Source organism: Gadus chalcogrammus, chromosome 23 (genome assembly GCF_026213295.1).
Source record: "Gadus chalcogrammus isolate NIFS_2021 chromosome 23, NIFS_Gcha_1.0, whole genome shotgun sequence".
In the NCBI taxonomy this organism is placed as follows: domain Eukaryota; kingdom Metazoa; phylum Chordata; class Actinopteri; order Gadiformes; family Gadidae; genus Gadus; species Gadus chalcogrammus.
In genome coordinates, this window is record NC_079434.1 from 16,709,601 (window position 1) to 16,728,132 (window position 18,532).

The 18,532-nt window shown below is 48.0% G+C and overlaps 1 protein-coding gene across 5 annotated transcripts in view; it reads right to left on the reverse strand.

Annotated features, from left to right (window-relative positions):
* The window catches only part of LOC130377082 (microtubule-associated protein 4), a 70,322-nt gene that overhangs the window by 45,738 nt on the left and 6,052 nt on the right, over positions 1 to 18,532 (reverse strand). For 4 of the 5 annotated variants that reach the window (XM_056584041.1, XM_056584043.1, XM_056584040.1 and 1 more), the window contains exons 2-3: positions 6,856 to 7,041; positions 4,211 to 4,267 (exon numbers count right to left, since the gene is read on the reverse strand). In XM_056584041.1, the coding sequence (XP_056440016.1) occupies positions 4,211 to 4,267; positions 6,856 to 7,039 (241 nt within the window). In that variant the 5' untranslated portion in view covers positions 7,040 to 7,041. The remainder of the gene's footprint in view (positions 1 to 4,210; positions 4,268 to 6,855; positions 7,042 to 18,532) is intronic. The other variant, XM_056584042.1, reaches the window with a different exon arrangement.

Consider the following 18,532-nt stretch of genomic DNA (forward strand, 5'->3'; position numbering starts at 1 on the left):
AGACAGAGAGACACAGAGACAGAAAGAGAGACAGAGAGAGAGAGAAATAGACAGAGACAGAGAAAGAGTGAGGAGAGAGACAAAGAGAAAGAAAGAGAGACAGAGAAAGTTGAAAGGCAGTTGAGAGGGAGTGAGGAGTGGATAAATTAAATAATGTCAACCGAAGTTCAAAAAGGGGAGAGACAGGAGGGGCGGAGGTATGTGTTCAGGTAACATGTGATGGCGAGACACAAGGGAGGAGAGGGAGAAAGGAGAGTAGAGCAGGTTAGTGAAGCTGAAAGATCAACTGTTAACTCAACAATCCAACACTCCAATGCATGTAACATCACTAAAGTACTATATGAGGTCCAACACAAGACTGTTTGAAAACTAATGTGATGCATCAGTGTCTGGGTCTATGTTAACCTTTGTGCATACAACACACCTTTACAGAGCTTATCTTGATGAAACATGCAGACAGTATATGAAGTCATGCATGCATTCCCATGCTTTCTATGCAGAGCCCTCATTGCATTGCATGCCTGTTATTACATGCAATGCAACACACACACACAGATACACAACATGTACACAATGATCTAGTACCACACTGGCAGAGAAAAATCCACCAACACTCTCTCAATGACACACACACACACACACACACACACACACACACACACACACACACACACACACACACACACACACACACACACACACACACACACACACACACACACACACACACACACACACACACACACACCTTCCTCTGCCCTTGCAGAATCCAGCTTACGTTCTAATTCTCTGACCCAGTTCCTAGTTTTCCCGCTCTCCTCTGTGGCAGCGGAGAGGTACATGATGAACGAGGTACGTGAATGGGATTCCTAAACCAGGCCAGATGTTCTGCATCCGAGAACGCTTCAACTGCCTCCCTTTAAGGCTCACTGTAGTCCCTGATGTCTGCAGAGCCCAACTGGAGAGGCTGCAGAAGGACAGTGTGGATGCACGCACACATCGTACGGTATGCGAGCGCCGGAGCAGAGGGCTAACGAAACGCTCAAAGACCGGAGTCTGATTATAAACTGACTCCATTTTCACTTCACTAATAAAATAAACAGTAAACTATATCCTTGTTTCAATCCCATTTGTATCTTGGACCAGGATCAGATGGAAGTCTACATCAGGATTTGATGACTGAGTAGTCTTACCATTGTGTTTCGTCTTATCCCCGTTCTCTTTGCTGTATACGGGGAATGGGTTAACCTAGTGATTGATAGTGCTTGGCACTTGGTTCTATGTATCGATGGGGATATATTGCTGTTTCTCTTTCTTCTGACGAATGTACTTATTGTGAGTCGCTTTGGATAAAAGCGTTAATGCCCTAAATAAATGAAAATGTAAATACAAGTGGTCCTCCAAAGATGAGGAAGTAGAAAAACGTCTACATCACAGTGGTGCCTCAGTGGAGGTAACCACAGCACAGAAACCGTCATGCAACTGGAAGACGATTGAATTCTACAGTAAGAAAGGAGTTGTGTTTGAGAGTCTATGGGGGGGGGGGGGGGGGGGGGGCAGTGTCTAGACTACGGCCAGAGCTTTACAGCCGACAGTCAGATCCGATCCCTCCGTTGACAGGCAACACTCGTGACGCAGCTGGGGAACAGCTCTGACTGTGCCAGGGGACATCTGATTTGGCCACAGATAACATTGTCTGGTCGTCTGGAACACTAACGGGTTGACCGAAGAGGAGGAACCGATTCACTTTGCCAAAGCACACACCATGACCCCCCCGCCCCAATCTAAAATCTAAAATCTCTACAATATTGTGCAATGCATGTGTGCATCTATATGCAAGTATTTGTTTAATGCATTGTAAAGTGAATCATTTACACGGTATCCATCTCTTCTTAAAACGAATGATGTAACTCCCTTGAGCAATTCTACTACTAAACTCAACGATTCTCCATCATTTTGGAGTCTGCTGGCATTAAACTAAATGTAATCTGTTGACGGAGGCTGTCTCCTTCGTTAGGGAAGAGTGGTCTGAAGTCTGAATATGAAAACATCTCAACCCAAAACCCTCTGGCTTTATGTCCGTACGTCTCATTACATACACAGAGAATCGCTAAAACCCTTCCCCTCCGGGGTTGGTGTTTATACCGACTGCCTTTATGTTGTGCTTATTAAGCAGAATCAGTTTAAGTTTGTTATTCCAACTTGTCTGGTGTTGCATCGGTCAACACCCACCCGTGCTCAGTCACACTAGAGTAGAGAACAGAAAGAGGGGAAACGCCACGGTGAGGAGACATGAGGCCTTCTGGATCTTGATACTGGGTCTGGATCCTGTAGCCAGGGGCCTCACTGTATCACTAAACATTGTGTTTTCTGCTCCAATAGACACACATTTTTAGTAATTATCAAACAAGGATTATGATTTCCAATGTATTTTCATTGCCTATATTTTCCGCACTGTACAAGTGTTATTTCTTAATCAAGTTTGAGTAGACTCTGTATCCAAGAGGCTTAACCCTCTCAGAAACATCAAACCCCACCAGAGGCCAGGAGCTCCACACGTCCACACACACACCGTGGCGTACTTATATAAGTGTCCTCGAAGCTCAACCCTCTCTCGGACACGGACGTCCACCGCTGCACAGATGGTGGAGTAGTGCAGCGAATGGCAGGTCGGGGATGAGGGGGATTAAGTGGGTTTGCATCCTTTAATACGTCCACGTTTACCAAACGCTCGTTTTTTGAGGTGGTTTCCCTGTTCGATAACTAAAAGTAGGCCCTCGGTCTGCCGGAGAAAGCATGCCACCGTAGTGGTTGGAAAATGAGGGGGGAGAGAGGGGGGATTCAATTGGTAATCTGCAACCTCATCACTAGTGGTCACCTCCACTTTACACACTGGACCACGGTTTTATTGTTCCACATGCACGTGCACGCACACACACTGCGACACTTTACAGGAGCATTGAGAATAAGAGAGGGGCCAGCCAAGCAGTCCACATGCCACCAGCCCAGGAGTCGATCCCAGCCGTGTGTTGTGAAATATGCGCTGATGGGGCTGTGGTTAAGGGAAGTGGGCTTTGATTACCGTCACACTGTGGTAAATGTGGCAGTACCATGCACATTTCTGCTTTCTTTCTATAATTGATCACTGTGAGTCAACAGAGTACATTAAGCTTCATGAGGAGGGAAAGGACGAGATGGAAATAAAGAAAGTATAAAAATGGTTAAGGGAGATTCATCTGCAGCTGTGTTTGTGATGTTGAATGATACTTAGGCAAACTGAGGGAAATATCAAGTCTGACCAAGGAGACACCAAATGTGCATGCCACTGGCCCATGCAGAACCTCTCCATGCCGTCACATGCATTCATCTCACAGATGACACAAACACACACACACACACACACACACATACAAACACACACACACAACTGCATTACAAACCCCATGTGATGAGAAACAAGGAAGCAATGATAAAGTAAGGATAAAAAAAAGGGTGACAACAGCTGACATAAATTACCATGAAATAAATCAAAATGGTGGCTCTCATCCACACACACAAACGCATGCATCCTGGCCAACAAAGAGACACACACACACAGCCCCACAGAGCAGCTCTCGTACGTCTGTTCCCGAGCAAGCACCACCCATAGGACTCATTAGCCGTCATTAACGCCCCTCCCTGGGAGAAGCAGCCGCTCTGCCGTCAATACCCCATCTGGAGGGAACAGAACCCCCAACCGGTGACGTAGCGCATGGCACTCCTGCTTTAATGGCTGTCAACAGCCGCCGTGTCCCTGCTGCAGGGGGAGCTCAGAGGCAACCGCTGTGGATCGTTAGCCTAGCCGCGCAGAAAGGCTAGATAATTGTTTACAGTTTGGTGGCATTTGCCTTGAATGGAACGACTTTAATAAAATCAAGTGAGCGATAAGATACACGAGTCTGCGTCTGACCACCAGGCTAGGGTGGAGCTCCTTTGAGATCTTCATACCGATTATGCCACCTCCGTGGTTGTAGTTATCTACTTTAAATGTGTTTGTGCTCATGTGAACACCATTGCAAACACACACAATTGTGCCCACGCACACACACACACACACACGCACACACACACACACACAACTAAAACCAACTGAGATGGGAGACAACAGGAGTAAAACAAGAGTCCATGAGGGAGGAATGAGAGGCAGAGGGCGTTTTGCAGGGTATCTTACCAGGCTTTTGTGCCCCTTCAGCTTTCTTCTCTCCGTTTGCCAATGCAGTTCCAATGTCTGCATACACACAAAGTCAAAGCACATTTTACAACCTGTTCAGCTGTGGGGATGAACGCACAACGTCATTGGGACAGAGCCCAGTCAGACCAGCACCCAGTAGAGGAGCGGCCCAGTGCTGAGTCACTGCACCAATTCACCCCCCCCCCCCCCCCCCCCCCACCCCATCGCCTTAGAAGGGTCCGATATTGACCTATTCACATCTCACACGCACACACACGCACGCACGCACGCACACACAGACACAGGGACGGACACATCTGCTGACGGAGGGCGTTGACCGACTGTCCTGTCGTGTTTGTCCGCGCGTGTGTCAGATCGTTGGCCATTTCAGCACATCGACCACCCGCCCTCCCGCACTGAGAGAGAGACGAGAGAGAGAGAGACGAGAGAGAGACAGAGACAGAGACAGAGACAGAGACAGAGACAGAGACAGAGACAGAGAGAGAGGCCCGTGGGCCCACTGGGGCAAAGTCAGACCATCACAACCGCAGAGACACACAGACACACACGGGCACAGACACACGTGCAGACACACACAGATATACAGACAGACAGACACAGACACACACACAGACACGCACACACACAGACAGACACACACACGCACAAACAGACAGACACAGACAGCGCACAGACAGACAGACACACCCACACGTGCAGACACACGTGCACAGACACACACAGATAGACAGACAGACAGACAGACAGACAGACAGACACACAAATGCACGCACACAGACACACAGGGCAAATATGCCTTGGCAGTGTGAAGGGAAAACAGTACAATATAAAAGGAGGGGGCATGATTTGAACCTGCTCACCCTAAATTCCATAACATTCACGTAACTTGTGCACGTGTTTTTGTTAGTTAACAGCCTTCTAATTAAATGATGTAATATTCAAACATGATGATCCATTTGTCACTCTGGGTGCTCTGATCTGCTGAACCACAGTGGAGTGACCCACTCTTCTAACCTTTAATACGGGACTAACACACGCAGGACCAACGCAGGAAACACACAGGACAGACACACACACACACACACACACACACACACACTTCTCCCACAGTCCAGAATAAAGAATCATGGTGAAGTTATCCAAAATGGTCGACAGGGTCCTGTTTACAACGCGAGTAAAGCGATGTGTATTTTAGGAGGGGCACTTCTGATGTGACCCATACTCTGTCCCTTTGCTCACTATGTGTAACAGCGGATGAGATTACACACAAGACCCAAAATGGTGCCCACTGCCCAGGAGTTTCCAACAGTGGACAGTGGAAAGGCTTGATAACATATCAGATCGGCTATCGGGTCTAACCCCAACTCTATCGTCCCACAAAGATCCTTCACTTTGAAAAAACAATATCCACTCCAACATAATCGATACATAAATTTCAAAGACCATAATTGAAAAACACATTTATAGATCTATTTACGGAATAGGTACAGGAATCTAGCATCTAGCACAAGGCACCACAATAAGTATAAATTAACTCTGGCCAATCCAGTCATAGTTGGACTCATTAAGGATGGATTAAGTGCTCTAATTGAAGAGCAGAAAGAGAGTCTGAGACATCTCAGGGCCTTCAGGCTGTTGACCAGAGGGTATATTTACAACAGTGGGCTTCGGTTGGTAATGCCGCGCAGAGACAGAGAAGTGACAAGCTTAAAAAACAGTCTCATCACTAGGAAAAACACAAGGGTAAAGAAAACTTCTCAATGTGCTCTCGTTTGCACCGAAGGGTTAAAGCTGAGTGACCTCAAACAAGACGGGCAGCTTTGCCCAACGGAACTGAATGGCACCTAGACAGATCCAAAATGGCAGCCAGGGGCCCGGCGCTCCTGATCATTTGTGTCAGTTATGGGAAGCTGCTGTCCGCGTTACATAAAGATGCTTTTGGCTTAATGCGGGGCCTGTCACGTTGATCGAATCGGAAGCTGAACTGCAGCAACAAACAAATCGACGATTCTGAATGAATGTCAACCAGGGGAGAAAGAGGAGTGATATGATGGCACACAGGACTAATGGACAACAGAGGCACTCTAAAACAAACGGCATGGGAATACTAATATTGAATTGTCAAATGTCAGAAGAACAGCACTAAAACCAAACAAAAAACATCCATAAAACTAAACAGAGAGAACACACGCATTCATGAGAGATGATTAATATGATTACTATTAATATGATTCAAAAATTAAATCACCATGCTATATCTCTTCCTCTGGTCTAATTTAAGTTGGCTAGAGCATTTGGCTTCATTGAACTGTGAATCTCAACCCACACTTAACCATACTATGTAGTGCTATAGTAGTGTCTTCTGGGTTGGGGGACCCAGCCTTGTATCGCTCTTATTATGAATCCCATTATGAAGTCTACCCATCCACCTGGTCCCGGTTCTGACCCGGTGCCCCTTTAGACCCAATCTGCCCCCCCCCCCCGCCGGTCCCTCCTCTAGCCCCAGCAGTCTGGACACCCCCCTGGCGGTCTGACCCCCCCTGGTCCCCCCTCTAGCCCCAGCGGTCTGGACACCCCCCTGGCGGTCTGACCCCCCTGGTCGCTCTTCTAGCCCCCCTGGTCACCTGGTGCAGTGCCGTCGCCGTCCAGCAGGGGGATGTAGTCCGTCTTGCCCACAGTCTCCCCGATCTGGTCGTCGAAGGCCTCGGCCTCCAGCTGGGCCACGAAGTCCCGCTCCACCCGAGGCTCTGGGCCGGGCGCCGCGCAGTCGCTCAACGCATCACTGAGACTCAGGTCCAACTGCGCCATGGCTGAGGAGACAAGAGGGGGGCATTAGCATGGGGCTTCAGAGAAAGCAGGGAGAGGGTGTTAGCAGGGAGCATTAGCATGGGGCAGTCCATGCTAATGCGTCAGAGAAAAAAAAAAAAAAAAAGAGCGAGAGAGAAAAAACGGCCACACCTCTACAACGGCAGCAGAGATGGAGAGAATGCGGTGCGGCTGTCAGAGGAGGCTGGGGGGAGGGTGCAACGCCACTCGGTACCACACGGGGGCAGAGTTCCACACGTTTTATAAAGCAAGTATTGTTTGGAAGCAAGAGAGCAAGTGCAAAACACACACACACACTTCACTAAGTAGAGCCAGGCCAGGCCTGCTGACCAATGGCAGTAGAGCGGCTTTGCAGAGTCATGTTGAGTCATCTTTTGTAACATAATTCCAGGTTATCACCGCAGCAGGCCATTTCTATTCCTGATCTCCTGCTGTGGTCCTCAGGACTCATGAAGACCACGTCACCTGCTCTGGTCCTCACAACAATCAGTACTGGACCCCTTCATGATGGTCCATTTACTTTGCTTGTTCCCTTCTCCTACCCTGCACTTCCCTCCCTCCATTAACCACACAGTGTGTGTGTGTGTGTGTGTGTGTGTGTGTGTGTGTGTGTGTGTGTGTGTGTGTGTGTGTGTGTGTGTGTGTGTGTGTGTGTGTGTGTGTGTGTGTGTGTGTGTGTGTGTGTGTGTGGAGCTAAGAGGAAGTTATGGCACTGTGAGTATTTTCTACTCAACATGAGTATTGAAGCTCAACAGGGGTCTGTTAGCTACACCCACCCTTTACAGAAGCATATCTTTAATGAATCGTAATAATGTGGGAGGTAAATAAGCGGCCGTACATCAAGGAACAAAACCAGTACAGGCCACAGCATTTGAACTGGGAAAGACCAGGGTGCCCAATGTGACATCCCTGTCTCCAAGTGGGCTGGCCCAGTCGGATTACTAGGATAGGGCTTTAGAGAGATGACCCCCACTGGTGCAGCGTGCCAACAGCTAGCTGCACAGGGACAGGGCTAACAACTAGCTGCACACAAGCCGTGCTAAGAGCTTGCTGCACAGGGACTGTGCTAACAGCTAGCTGCACACGGACCGTGCCAAAAGCTAGCTGCACAGGGACCGTGCTAACAGCTAGCTGCACAGGGACCGTGCTAACAGCTAGCTGCACAGGGACCGTGCTAACAGCTAGCTGCACACAGACCGTGCCAACAGCTAGCTGCACACAGACCGTGCTAACAACTAGCTGCACACAGACCGTGCTAACAACAGCTACTTTACACTGACTACTGGTCCTCAACACGACCCCACAGCCCCATCTGCTGGACCATCCATCCCGGGATGACTCACCGCGCCCAGTGAGACTGGGTCAACATTTCCGATGGGTTTAATTTCGGTCCGACCTTCACCAGGGGGGGCAGTGATCTGAACAACAGCCTGACTGGTGGGTCGGACAGACCAGTGGAGTCTGTCTGGGTACAGCTCTTTCAGATCAATAAACCGCTCAACACATCGACCGATGGGTTCAATTGGGCATTAAAACCATACATTAACTGATCGCATGTAAACACAGCCCCATTCCCGCCCGTTAGCCAGCCAGTGTGGAGGCCTGGGGCCAGGGTGTGGTGGCCACAGCCTGTGTGTTCACCCCACCACAGATGTGGTGAACTTTCTCCAGGGGGCGTGCCTAAGGAGACGCCTAAGTAGATCTGGGGTCCCCCCCACCCCCACCTCGTTACCCACCCATCCTGTGGAAAGCACCAGCCTGCCGCTGGAAGACTAAGGACTCCCATCACAAAGACCTGCTGGCCAGCATGCACACTTTCCATATATAACCCTCAGTGAGTGTGTATGTGTGTGTCACTTAACAGAGAGACCCAAAATACCCTTTTTTCTTGAGTCTACTGCTGCCCACTTCAGCAGAATCAAAGCTGCCTTTTCATTACCCAAAATGGTGTCACTCACTTTCCATTCATTGACACAAAATAATTGTCTTAATCTTATTCTTCAGATGACAAACCGCACTTTGGCTTTTGCCCAAGGGCTCCAAGAGAGCCACCACAATAGTGGGCGCTAGGGTTTGGCTACTCGGAAACAATTGGGTTTCAACAAAGGAAGGAAGTGGACAAAAACACAAACACACAGTGTGTGTCTGTATGTAGTACTGTGAGGAAACAGGGCCATACTGTGTCTTTGTTTCTGTATACAGTGCGAGGATACAGGGCCATAAAGTGTGTGTATGTGTCTGTGTGCTGCAGTGTGAGGACACAGAGCCATACAGTGTGTGTGTCTGTATGCAGTGTGAGGACACAAGCACACACTGTGTGTGGCTGCATGCAGTTCTGAGGACCCAAACATTTACAATGTACGCGTCTGTACTCTCTATGCAGTGTGAGGACACAGGCCCATACAGTGTCATTGTCATGTGAGGGAAGCTCAATGTTAGAGTTGCAGTCCCCATTTATGGAATCTCTCTCAGTGTGTGTGCGTGTGCGCGTGTGTGTGGATGCGCATTTCCTGCAACTTAAAAAAAGGCCTGCAGCGAAGGTTAAGGTTAATCCTCCCTTAATCTGCTGCGCATACAACTATTGTACACACATACACAGACACACACAGAAGACCAAAGGCACATACGTGTAGGCTCTAGGCAGGACATCCCCGTCTGACAAAGAGGAGAGGGGACCCCTACAACCACTTGTATGTCGAGTCATGGGTTTACGACTCAACTGACTCAGCTGACTTTGACTCAGGAAAAATTCTGGACACCATTGTCCCCTCATCCTGGGTCTATGGCAGTTTGGGGGGGGCTCACAAAGGCTGCACACGACCGAACTCAAACCCAACACTGGAATCTAAATATGTTGTTGATCTCACTAAGTTAAAGATAAGATGACTTTTATCTTCAGTGCCAACATGTCGCCGACGCTCCAGAACTCCCGAGATGCTCTTGGGCCCAGCAGGGAGAGATAAAGCGGAGACATTTCATTGGTTTAGGAGAATTGCTACAGTGCACTGCTCAATCAATTATACCTTAACTGGGATAATCTGGAGCGTTGCACTTTGACCAGCCCTCGTTTCCTAATGACCAGCACGCCTTGCCTAGAAATGAAAATATTTGTCATATTTTTACAGACCTACGTCCATTCATTACAGTGTATTTACGCTCATCGGTTAACGAGTAAGGACTGGTTAACGAGTGTCAGTTAACGAGGACCGGTTAACGAGTGTTGTAAGTAGGTAGACTTATGGAATGATATGCTAAAATAATCCTTGTATTAGTTCACTGTATGGCCTACAGTGAAATTTTATTTAGCACAAAAGAATAATAGATCCCACGGATAATCCTACAGCTCAATACATTTCAAGGTACAAACGATGATTAATAGCTGGCAACAAATCACTCACTGCAGTCTTAAAACAACCTTCTGAGTATCATGGCTGCTGGCAGTAATAGAAACCGGGGAACAGTGACCTCTGATGTCACTTTCTAAGAAGGGTGGGGAAGGCTGCTGCTGCTGCTGCTGCTGCTGCTGCGTGCGCGCGCACGTGTGTGTGTGCGCATGCGTCTGACTGTATTTATAATTTAGACTTGGATGCATTATTTAGTCCGGACATAGGAGTTCCTGTGAGCGCATCTGAAGGGCTGGCCTTGAAGGAAGGTTTCTCACAGGTTCATTACCACCAGGTTACTGTGAGTTAACATCACTTTGGTGAACACATAAACCACCACTTTATCTTCCATCCATCCATCCATTACAGACTCCCCATGGGCCATAGAGTTTTATCAGTATTGGTGTAGATTTCCCAGATTTAAGGGCAATGCGCTCGATAAATAGCATGTAAGCAATAAGGTCATGAACGCAGGCTTCTCCTCAAAGGATGTTCTGGTGGAGCTGCACCCGGTCAAAAAGGTGCCGTCTGTCGCCCCACAGACTTTAGTTAGACGTCGTCGGGTTCCATTCAATATCTTAACCAACATTGGTTTAACCAGTGATCCACCGTTACATAAACCACAGAGGCTATGCTGCTGCGCAATGATTTTACTTTCAGTTTGGAAACTTTCAGGACGTTGTTGTAATAACCCCCCCCCACCCCCCCGACCTGAGCAGGCCACTAAGCTTTGGTGAATGAACGACTTTAGTTTCCAGCAGTGTGTGTGTGTTGGAGTGGCGTCTATAATCTTGTATGTGTGTGCGCTCTGCGTTAACCCATGTGTGTTCGAATTAGCAATATGAAATTCCCCCTATTTTCTGCTCCAGCACTTCTGCTTTGTGCTGCCGACAGCTGACATGGTGCTTTCTGCACGGCCATACACCCACACGATAGCTTAAACAGGGTTCACTTTATTTTCATGGGAAGTAGATGGAGGCCTCTATAACCTCATGAAATGACCAAATAAAACGAATTAGTCTACTCTAAAGAAAAGAAAACATTTTGTTTTTAAATCCTAACCACAGACAGACAGTCAGACAGAGAAAAAGAGAGACAGTCCGACAGACAGTCAGACAGATAAAAGGAGAGACAGTCAGACAGACAGTCAGACAGAGAAAAAGAGAGACTGTCAGTCAGTCAGTCAGTCAGTCAGACAGACAAAACACATTCACACTACGGTGAATGTGTATTATGAACAAGTGGTCTTGGCCATCGTCATGTATTATCCTCCTCCCTCCGAAGACCAGGCCGTCCCAAACAGAGCCAACTCATGAACCAAAGCACCTCTCTAATTTAGCAACCCAGAACTGGGCTGAGCTTAACACGTCTCTAGCACCAGAACACATGAGCCCAGCGTTTCATAGTTTCACCAACCGAGCACCAGACCACCCAGAACTGAAGACAGCTCGCTCTGCTGCGTGTCCAGATCCAGTTTCAGTAGAGCTCTGGGTCCTGATCAATCAATACATCACACTGAGCCCAGCCATCAGTGGAGGCATGGGATCCACTTCAAGGCCGTGGACGCACACAAACACACACACTCCCATGCGTACACACACCCCCGTGGGAGGACTTTACAAGAAAGCAGAAGGGGCCAGGAAGTGAGAGAGGGCCTGCAACACGACACCGTGTTCACTATAAATCACAGCGCAAAACGCCTCAATGTAGATCTGAGTCTTACACACTGCTCCTCTTCAAAACACAATAAACATTTACGGCCTCCCCACAATCTCAGTAACAACTCCCATAAAAAACAACCCTGGGATTCAGTATCGCAGTGAGAACTACGTTCTGTAGGGTTGCATTGCTGAACCTCTGCAGCGTTACTTTGACCCACTGCAGGACTCTGCTGATGCGTTTTCCACACGGCCCACAATGCATTGCTGCATCAGCTGCCATTATGCTAATCCGGGGGGGGATGCGTCTCCGTCCCTGGCAGGCGGTGCCATCGACTCCACCAGGCAACAAATGGCCTGCCACTCCGACACACACACACACACAATTGCTGTGCAGTATTCTACGTTCATGAAAAGCATTACATATGACCTGAAATGTTGGCTTTCACTTCAACTAGCCTAACTTCTGAGATTCCCTCCTACTTCCCCTAGCTGTTAGTACTTCACAACGGCGTCCTGACCTCCAGCTGGTATATCATCAAATGAGTCACCCTCTGACTTCATGAGGTGCAGACATGATAACATTCCCCCTAACTCATGTCAGGTTTCTCTTAAGAGGAGCTAGCGATATGGGGGGGGAACTGTGCAGCTAGCCTCGCTCTTTGGCAAAGGCATTTGGTTCTGCACAGGGAGGGGGATGCATGTCAACAAGGAACGAACACACACACACACACACACACACACACACACACACACACACACACACACACACACACACACACACACACACACACACACACACACACACACACACACACACACACACACACACACACACCTCGTGAGTTCATTTATTCCAGTAAAGTAGCCTGGTACATTAAATTACCGCCAATGAAATACTCAAAATAGAAAAAAGTTAAGAAAAACAAATCCCATGATATCCTCTTATCACTGTGTATTAGGTTAATGATTGAAATCAAGTAAGCAAAACCTGTTAGTTTATTTTTGTCGCAAGTGAATCGAAGGACATAATGACTGGAGGTCAGAAGACAGTAGAAAGCAGCGGCTTTCTGACGATATTCAATCCAATCACAACCAGTACTAGTTCTTCCCCCCCCTCAAACTGGTGGCCATGATTCCAATACAGTCAGCACTACCAAACAACATCCAGCAGAGCGGCCAGATAGAACACTGAAACACACCAATACAGGACGCCTGCAGATAATCTGTTCCCTTACTGGTGCACACACCGAGCTCATAACCAAACAACAGCAGGATTCAGGATGGATCCTGTAATCTAAGGGCCTCCATCCCAGTTAGGGATTGCTAGGGATGGGTAGAGTGGGTGTGGTTCATGTAGAGTGGGCGTGGTATAGGTATAGTGGGCGTGGTCAAGGTGGAGCAGGAGTGGTCCAGGTAAAGCCTGTAGCACTTTTATTCTTATTATAATAAAGGTATAATTACTTTATGAGTTCTAACTATAATAATCCAGAAGCCACTTGAGAGGCACTAGTGTTGTTTATACAAGCAGCATTTGAAAGGTGGAATGTGAACAGAGAACACAAGGGGGAACCAATCCCAGCGTCCCGTTCCCACAAAGGGCCCTGGTGGCGGGGAGGACGAAGGCCACAGCGACGAGGAAGATAACGGCAGACAAAGGAAGAAGGGCGAGGTCAGGGAGGGAGGGGCGCCTGAGGTGAAGGGGGCTCCCAGAGGAATGCAGTGTGTGTGTGTGTGTGTGTGTGTGTGTGTGTGTGTGTGTGTGTGTGTGTGTGTGTGTGTGTGTGTGTGTGTGTGTGTGTGTGTGTGTGTGTGTGTGTGTGTGTGTGTGTGTGTGTGTGTGTGTGTGTGTGTGTGTCTCTCCCCCTCTCTGGAGATGGAATAAAAGGTATACCTCCCGAGTCAGGTCCTTTAAAAGCTGGTTTTGACTGAGCATTGCGACTCAGAGCGTGCGTGTGCAAAAAGTCTAAAGCATTCAACAGGGGCTGCCCACGTGTCAGAACGTATGCATCGTTTATGAGATCTTCATAATTACTAGACACGAGTTTTGATGTGTTTGTTTTCTCATGATTACCCTCCTTGAAAGCGAGCTTGCTTGAACAAACACCGGCGACATGATAGAGGTGTTTACCACCGTGGGCTGATGACTTGGAAAGAAAGCCTCCATTTATGAACGCTTGTTTTCACAAAGCAACATATGTGTAGTGGGGTCTGTGCACGGGCCCCAGGGTGCAGCTGGGGCCCCCACACACACACACACACACACACACACACACACACACACACACACACACACACACACACACACACACACACACACACACACACACACACACACACACACACACACACACACACACACACACACACACACACACACACACCTCGACAGGAGACTGTGTGTGAACCCCTAACCAGAACAAGACCGACTGGAACATGCCATTAGCATGCTGTTTGCATGCCATGCGCGTTGGCTCTCCCAGACAGGTGTATGTGTCTGTTTCCCAATGTGAAAGAAGCATGCTCAACGGCTGCTCTTTTAAGGACGCCATCTCATAAAACGCAGAAAAAGCACTGTTCCAATGTTTAGAACACTCGGAAATTCGCGCCCTTCACGCATCCTTTATTTTTGAGAATTCCGAGATTTTTCAAGGATGCATCAATGGATCCTCAAAGAGCCAAAATACCAACAATCCTTTGAGTTTAAAAATCGCAAAGCAATACACACATTGCTTTACAGAACACCCTACAAACACCAGGCAGCACTCTAGCCTCATCTCCATAGGACGCGACTAGCAAGGAAGTGTTCTAGCAAGTTTGCAGTCTTCACTTTGAGAAACAGCGTGTGTGAACCGCTAACCAGAACAGGACCGACTGGAACAAGCCGTTAATATGCCGTTAGCATGTTGTGAAGTACTCCCCTTCTGGAGCAAGATGGCTGTTGAGCGGGAACAACAGGACTGAGGGGAAGCTGGAGAAGGGGAGGCAGAGCGGGGACACCGAGGCCCTGGGACCGGGGGTTACCCTAGAGGAGGACGGTCACTCCCTGAGTAAGCCTCTTAGCATCCGCTAAGTGATACCTCATCATGCCCTGTAATGACTGCGAACCGTGATGACTGACGTATTGGGTTTGCTGATAAGTATTCCTGCTGGCATGAGAGGAATGAGATGCAGCAGACCTGTAGGCATGCATAATGAGAGGCAGTATCCCTGCTGGCATGAGAGGAATATCTGTTCTCACTCATTAGATCCAGCCTATAGAGGTTAGCGGTAGGAATGCTAGGGGAAGGAGCTAGCAGTCTACAGAGGTTAGCGGTAGGAATGCTAGGGGAAGGAGTTAGCAGCCTATAGAGGTTAGCAGTGTGCATGCTAGGGGAAGGAGCTAGCAGCCTATAGAGGTCTGCAGTGGGCATGCTAGGGGAATGAGCTAGCAGTCTATAGAGGTCTGCAGTGGGCATGCTAGGGGAATGAGCTAGCACTCTATAGAGGTTTGCAGTACCCAAGTCAATGAGCTACAAGCCTATAGAGGTTTGCCGTGTGCATGCTAGGAGAAGGAGCTAGCTGTATAGAGGTTTGCAGTGCGCATGCTACGGGAATGCGCAAGCAGCCTATAGAGGCTAGCACTAGTGTGCATGCTAAGGGAATGAGCTAGCAAAATATAGAGGTTTGCATTAGGCATGCTAAGGGAAGGAGCTAGCAGACTAGAGGTTTGCAGTAGCTAGGGGAATGAGATAGCAGCCAAGAGGTTTGCCGTAGTCATGCTCGGGGAATCTGCTAGCAGCATTGGTCCAAAAGTACACTGAGCCCTGCTTTCCTAATCAGTGGTGATGCAAAACCATGACAGCCTCTGTAATCATTTGGCAGCTCTGTATGTGTCTGGCTGTCTGTTAGGGTCAGCGTGTGTGTGTCCGTGTGTGTGTTAGGACAGCAGAATGATGAATGGAAGAGAAGTAAAGCCAAGAAACATGAGCAATTTGAAGTTACGGAGCAACGGGAGAGAAAAGAGGTGGGAGACACACTCGATATGTAAAGAGAACAGACAAATAGTCAAGCATCCATAATTTAATGAGTAGTAACAGGTCATTTGAATATCACCAGACATGTCTGTGACTGTGACTCCAGTCCCACCTGCTCTTCTTGTCTCTCCCATAACAACTTTTAAAGAGATATTGCCAGTTTGTTTATTGGATTACAGACACCCCCATCTCTGGTGACCTGAGTGAAGCAGAATCAACATTGAGCAGCACCAAAGCTATATGATCAGACAGAGTATAGCTTACAATACTTGTACTAAAGCTATATGATCAGTATAATTAATAATACTCAAACTAAAGCTATATGATCAGAGTATAGTTTATAATGCTCATGCTAAAGCTATATGATCAGAGTAGTTTACAATACTCAATACACTAAAGCTATCAGATCAGAGTAGCTTTCGTCAAGTGTAGTACAACACTCAGAGTATAGTTTACACAGGAATCTTAGAACATGCCTTACACAATTCAGACCTAACCAGTCATCATGAGGGAGGGAGGGAGGGAGAGAGAAAGGGAGGGAGGGGTAGAGAGGGAGATACAGAAAGAGACTCCCCTACAGACTGACAGACATTTTGCTGTGCCCCTCAAAACTATGCTTGAGAAAAAATTATCTGGAAAATATGTGCGCACACACAATGTGGGAAGGAACTATGCCTCATTGTTCAACATGCATAACACATAGGAAAGGAACGCAGAGTAGAACACTCTCTCTCTCTCTCTCTCTCTCTCTCTCTCTCTCTCTCTCTCTCTCTCTCTCTCCTCTCTCTCTCTCTCTCTCTCTCTCCTCTCTCTCTCTCTCTCTCTCTCTCTCTCTCTCTCTCTCTCTCTCTCTCTCTCTCTCTCTCTCTCTCTCTCTCTCTCTCTCTCTCTCTCTCTCTCTCTCTCTCTCTCTCTCTCTCTCTCTCGGAGTTTCAAATGCCAAGCATTCCACAAATATTTCAGCGGCCATGCGGCCTCTGCGTGGCTTTGCGTCCGGTTTGGAAGAGTTGTTGCTTCTCTTCCACGAGGAAAAGATCTCTCGGGCAATAATATGAAACACTTCAAACGACATCATCAGCCCCAAGTCTCACGCTGGGACGATTTGACGTGTCATTGGACAAGTCATTGGGACAATTGGTACATTAGTTTCACCATCCAACACGGACTGTGTTGGCCTTTAAATCCAAGTGGCTGACACACTAGCCCAGCTGCTACGTGTGTGGCTGGGTGTGTGTGTGTGTGTGTTTATGTGCGTGTCAGTGTTTGGAGGGGGGGGGGGGGGGGGGGGGGAGTGGATTATAGAGGCGTGTACACTCTGTACTCTCCATCTCTGCTCTCTCAATCTCTCTTTCCAACCCGATCCCATCAACTCATCACTCTGCTGCGGAAGTGCTGGTGTCAAACACCGGTTCACTCACCGTCACCCCAACACAAAATGTGTGACTCAGAACCTCGGGGAACCCCGCTGCAGAATCAGGGATCACTGATTGACTGTTCCCCTCGTTTCAAAGCAGTTCATTTCAGTGAAAGAAATGGGTCATTTTAATAACACAAAACAGCGAAGCTTCAATATCCCGATGGATTGCTGCAGGGTGTTAGTGAGCCGCTGGCTCAGAGTTCATCGGTTCCACATTGTTGTCGCCATGTGCGCATGCGGAGAGAGATCGCAGGGTGAAATGAAATGAGACCCGTCACGCTACAACCTTTCTGCCGCTTGACACATTTACATTAAATTTCCATTCGGGGCATTTAGCAGACGCTTTTATCCAAAGCGACTTACAATAAGTACATTTAGTCAGAAGAAAGAGAAACAACAATATATCACTGTCGGTACAGAAAGGATGTTCATAGTGCCAAGCACTAACAGTCGCTAGGTTAACCCATTCCCCCCTTATACAACGAGATAGCTGGGACAAGATGCTACACGATGCAAGGACAAGTAAAGTAGAAGTCCCACGGTTGTCGTTCTCCAGGCCTGTAGGAGCAGAAAGGACCGTCTGTTAAACAGGGCGCCACAGAGTGAGCGTTAATAACTACCTGAGAGCGCTTGTGAACAGCTCTAGATTGTAAATGAATGCAAGGCCTGTTCTCGCTTCCCCACATGGGCCAGCTGAGGAAGGTACCACACACACACTCACACACACACGGACGCCACACATTAGCATAGCTGCATTAGCATTGGGAGAGCAGTCGACGATCGACTGGAGAACGAAGATTAAAAACATAACGAGACACAGTCACTGTGATGACTACGTAACGAGAGATGTTTACGTGTGGTTGTTGAGTAGGACAATGTCCAGGCTTTCCCCTCTTGCGTCAACCACCTCATTCTGATGACCACGAGTCATGCAAAGCCATGTTATTAATAACACGCTATTATTACGCCTGAACTGAGTCTAAGTAAAAAAAAAAAATTGG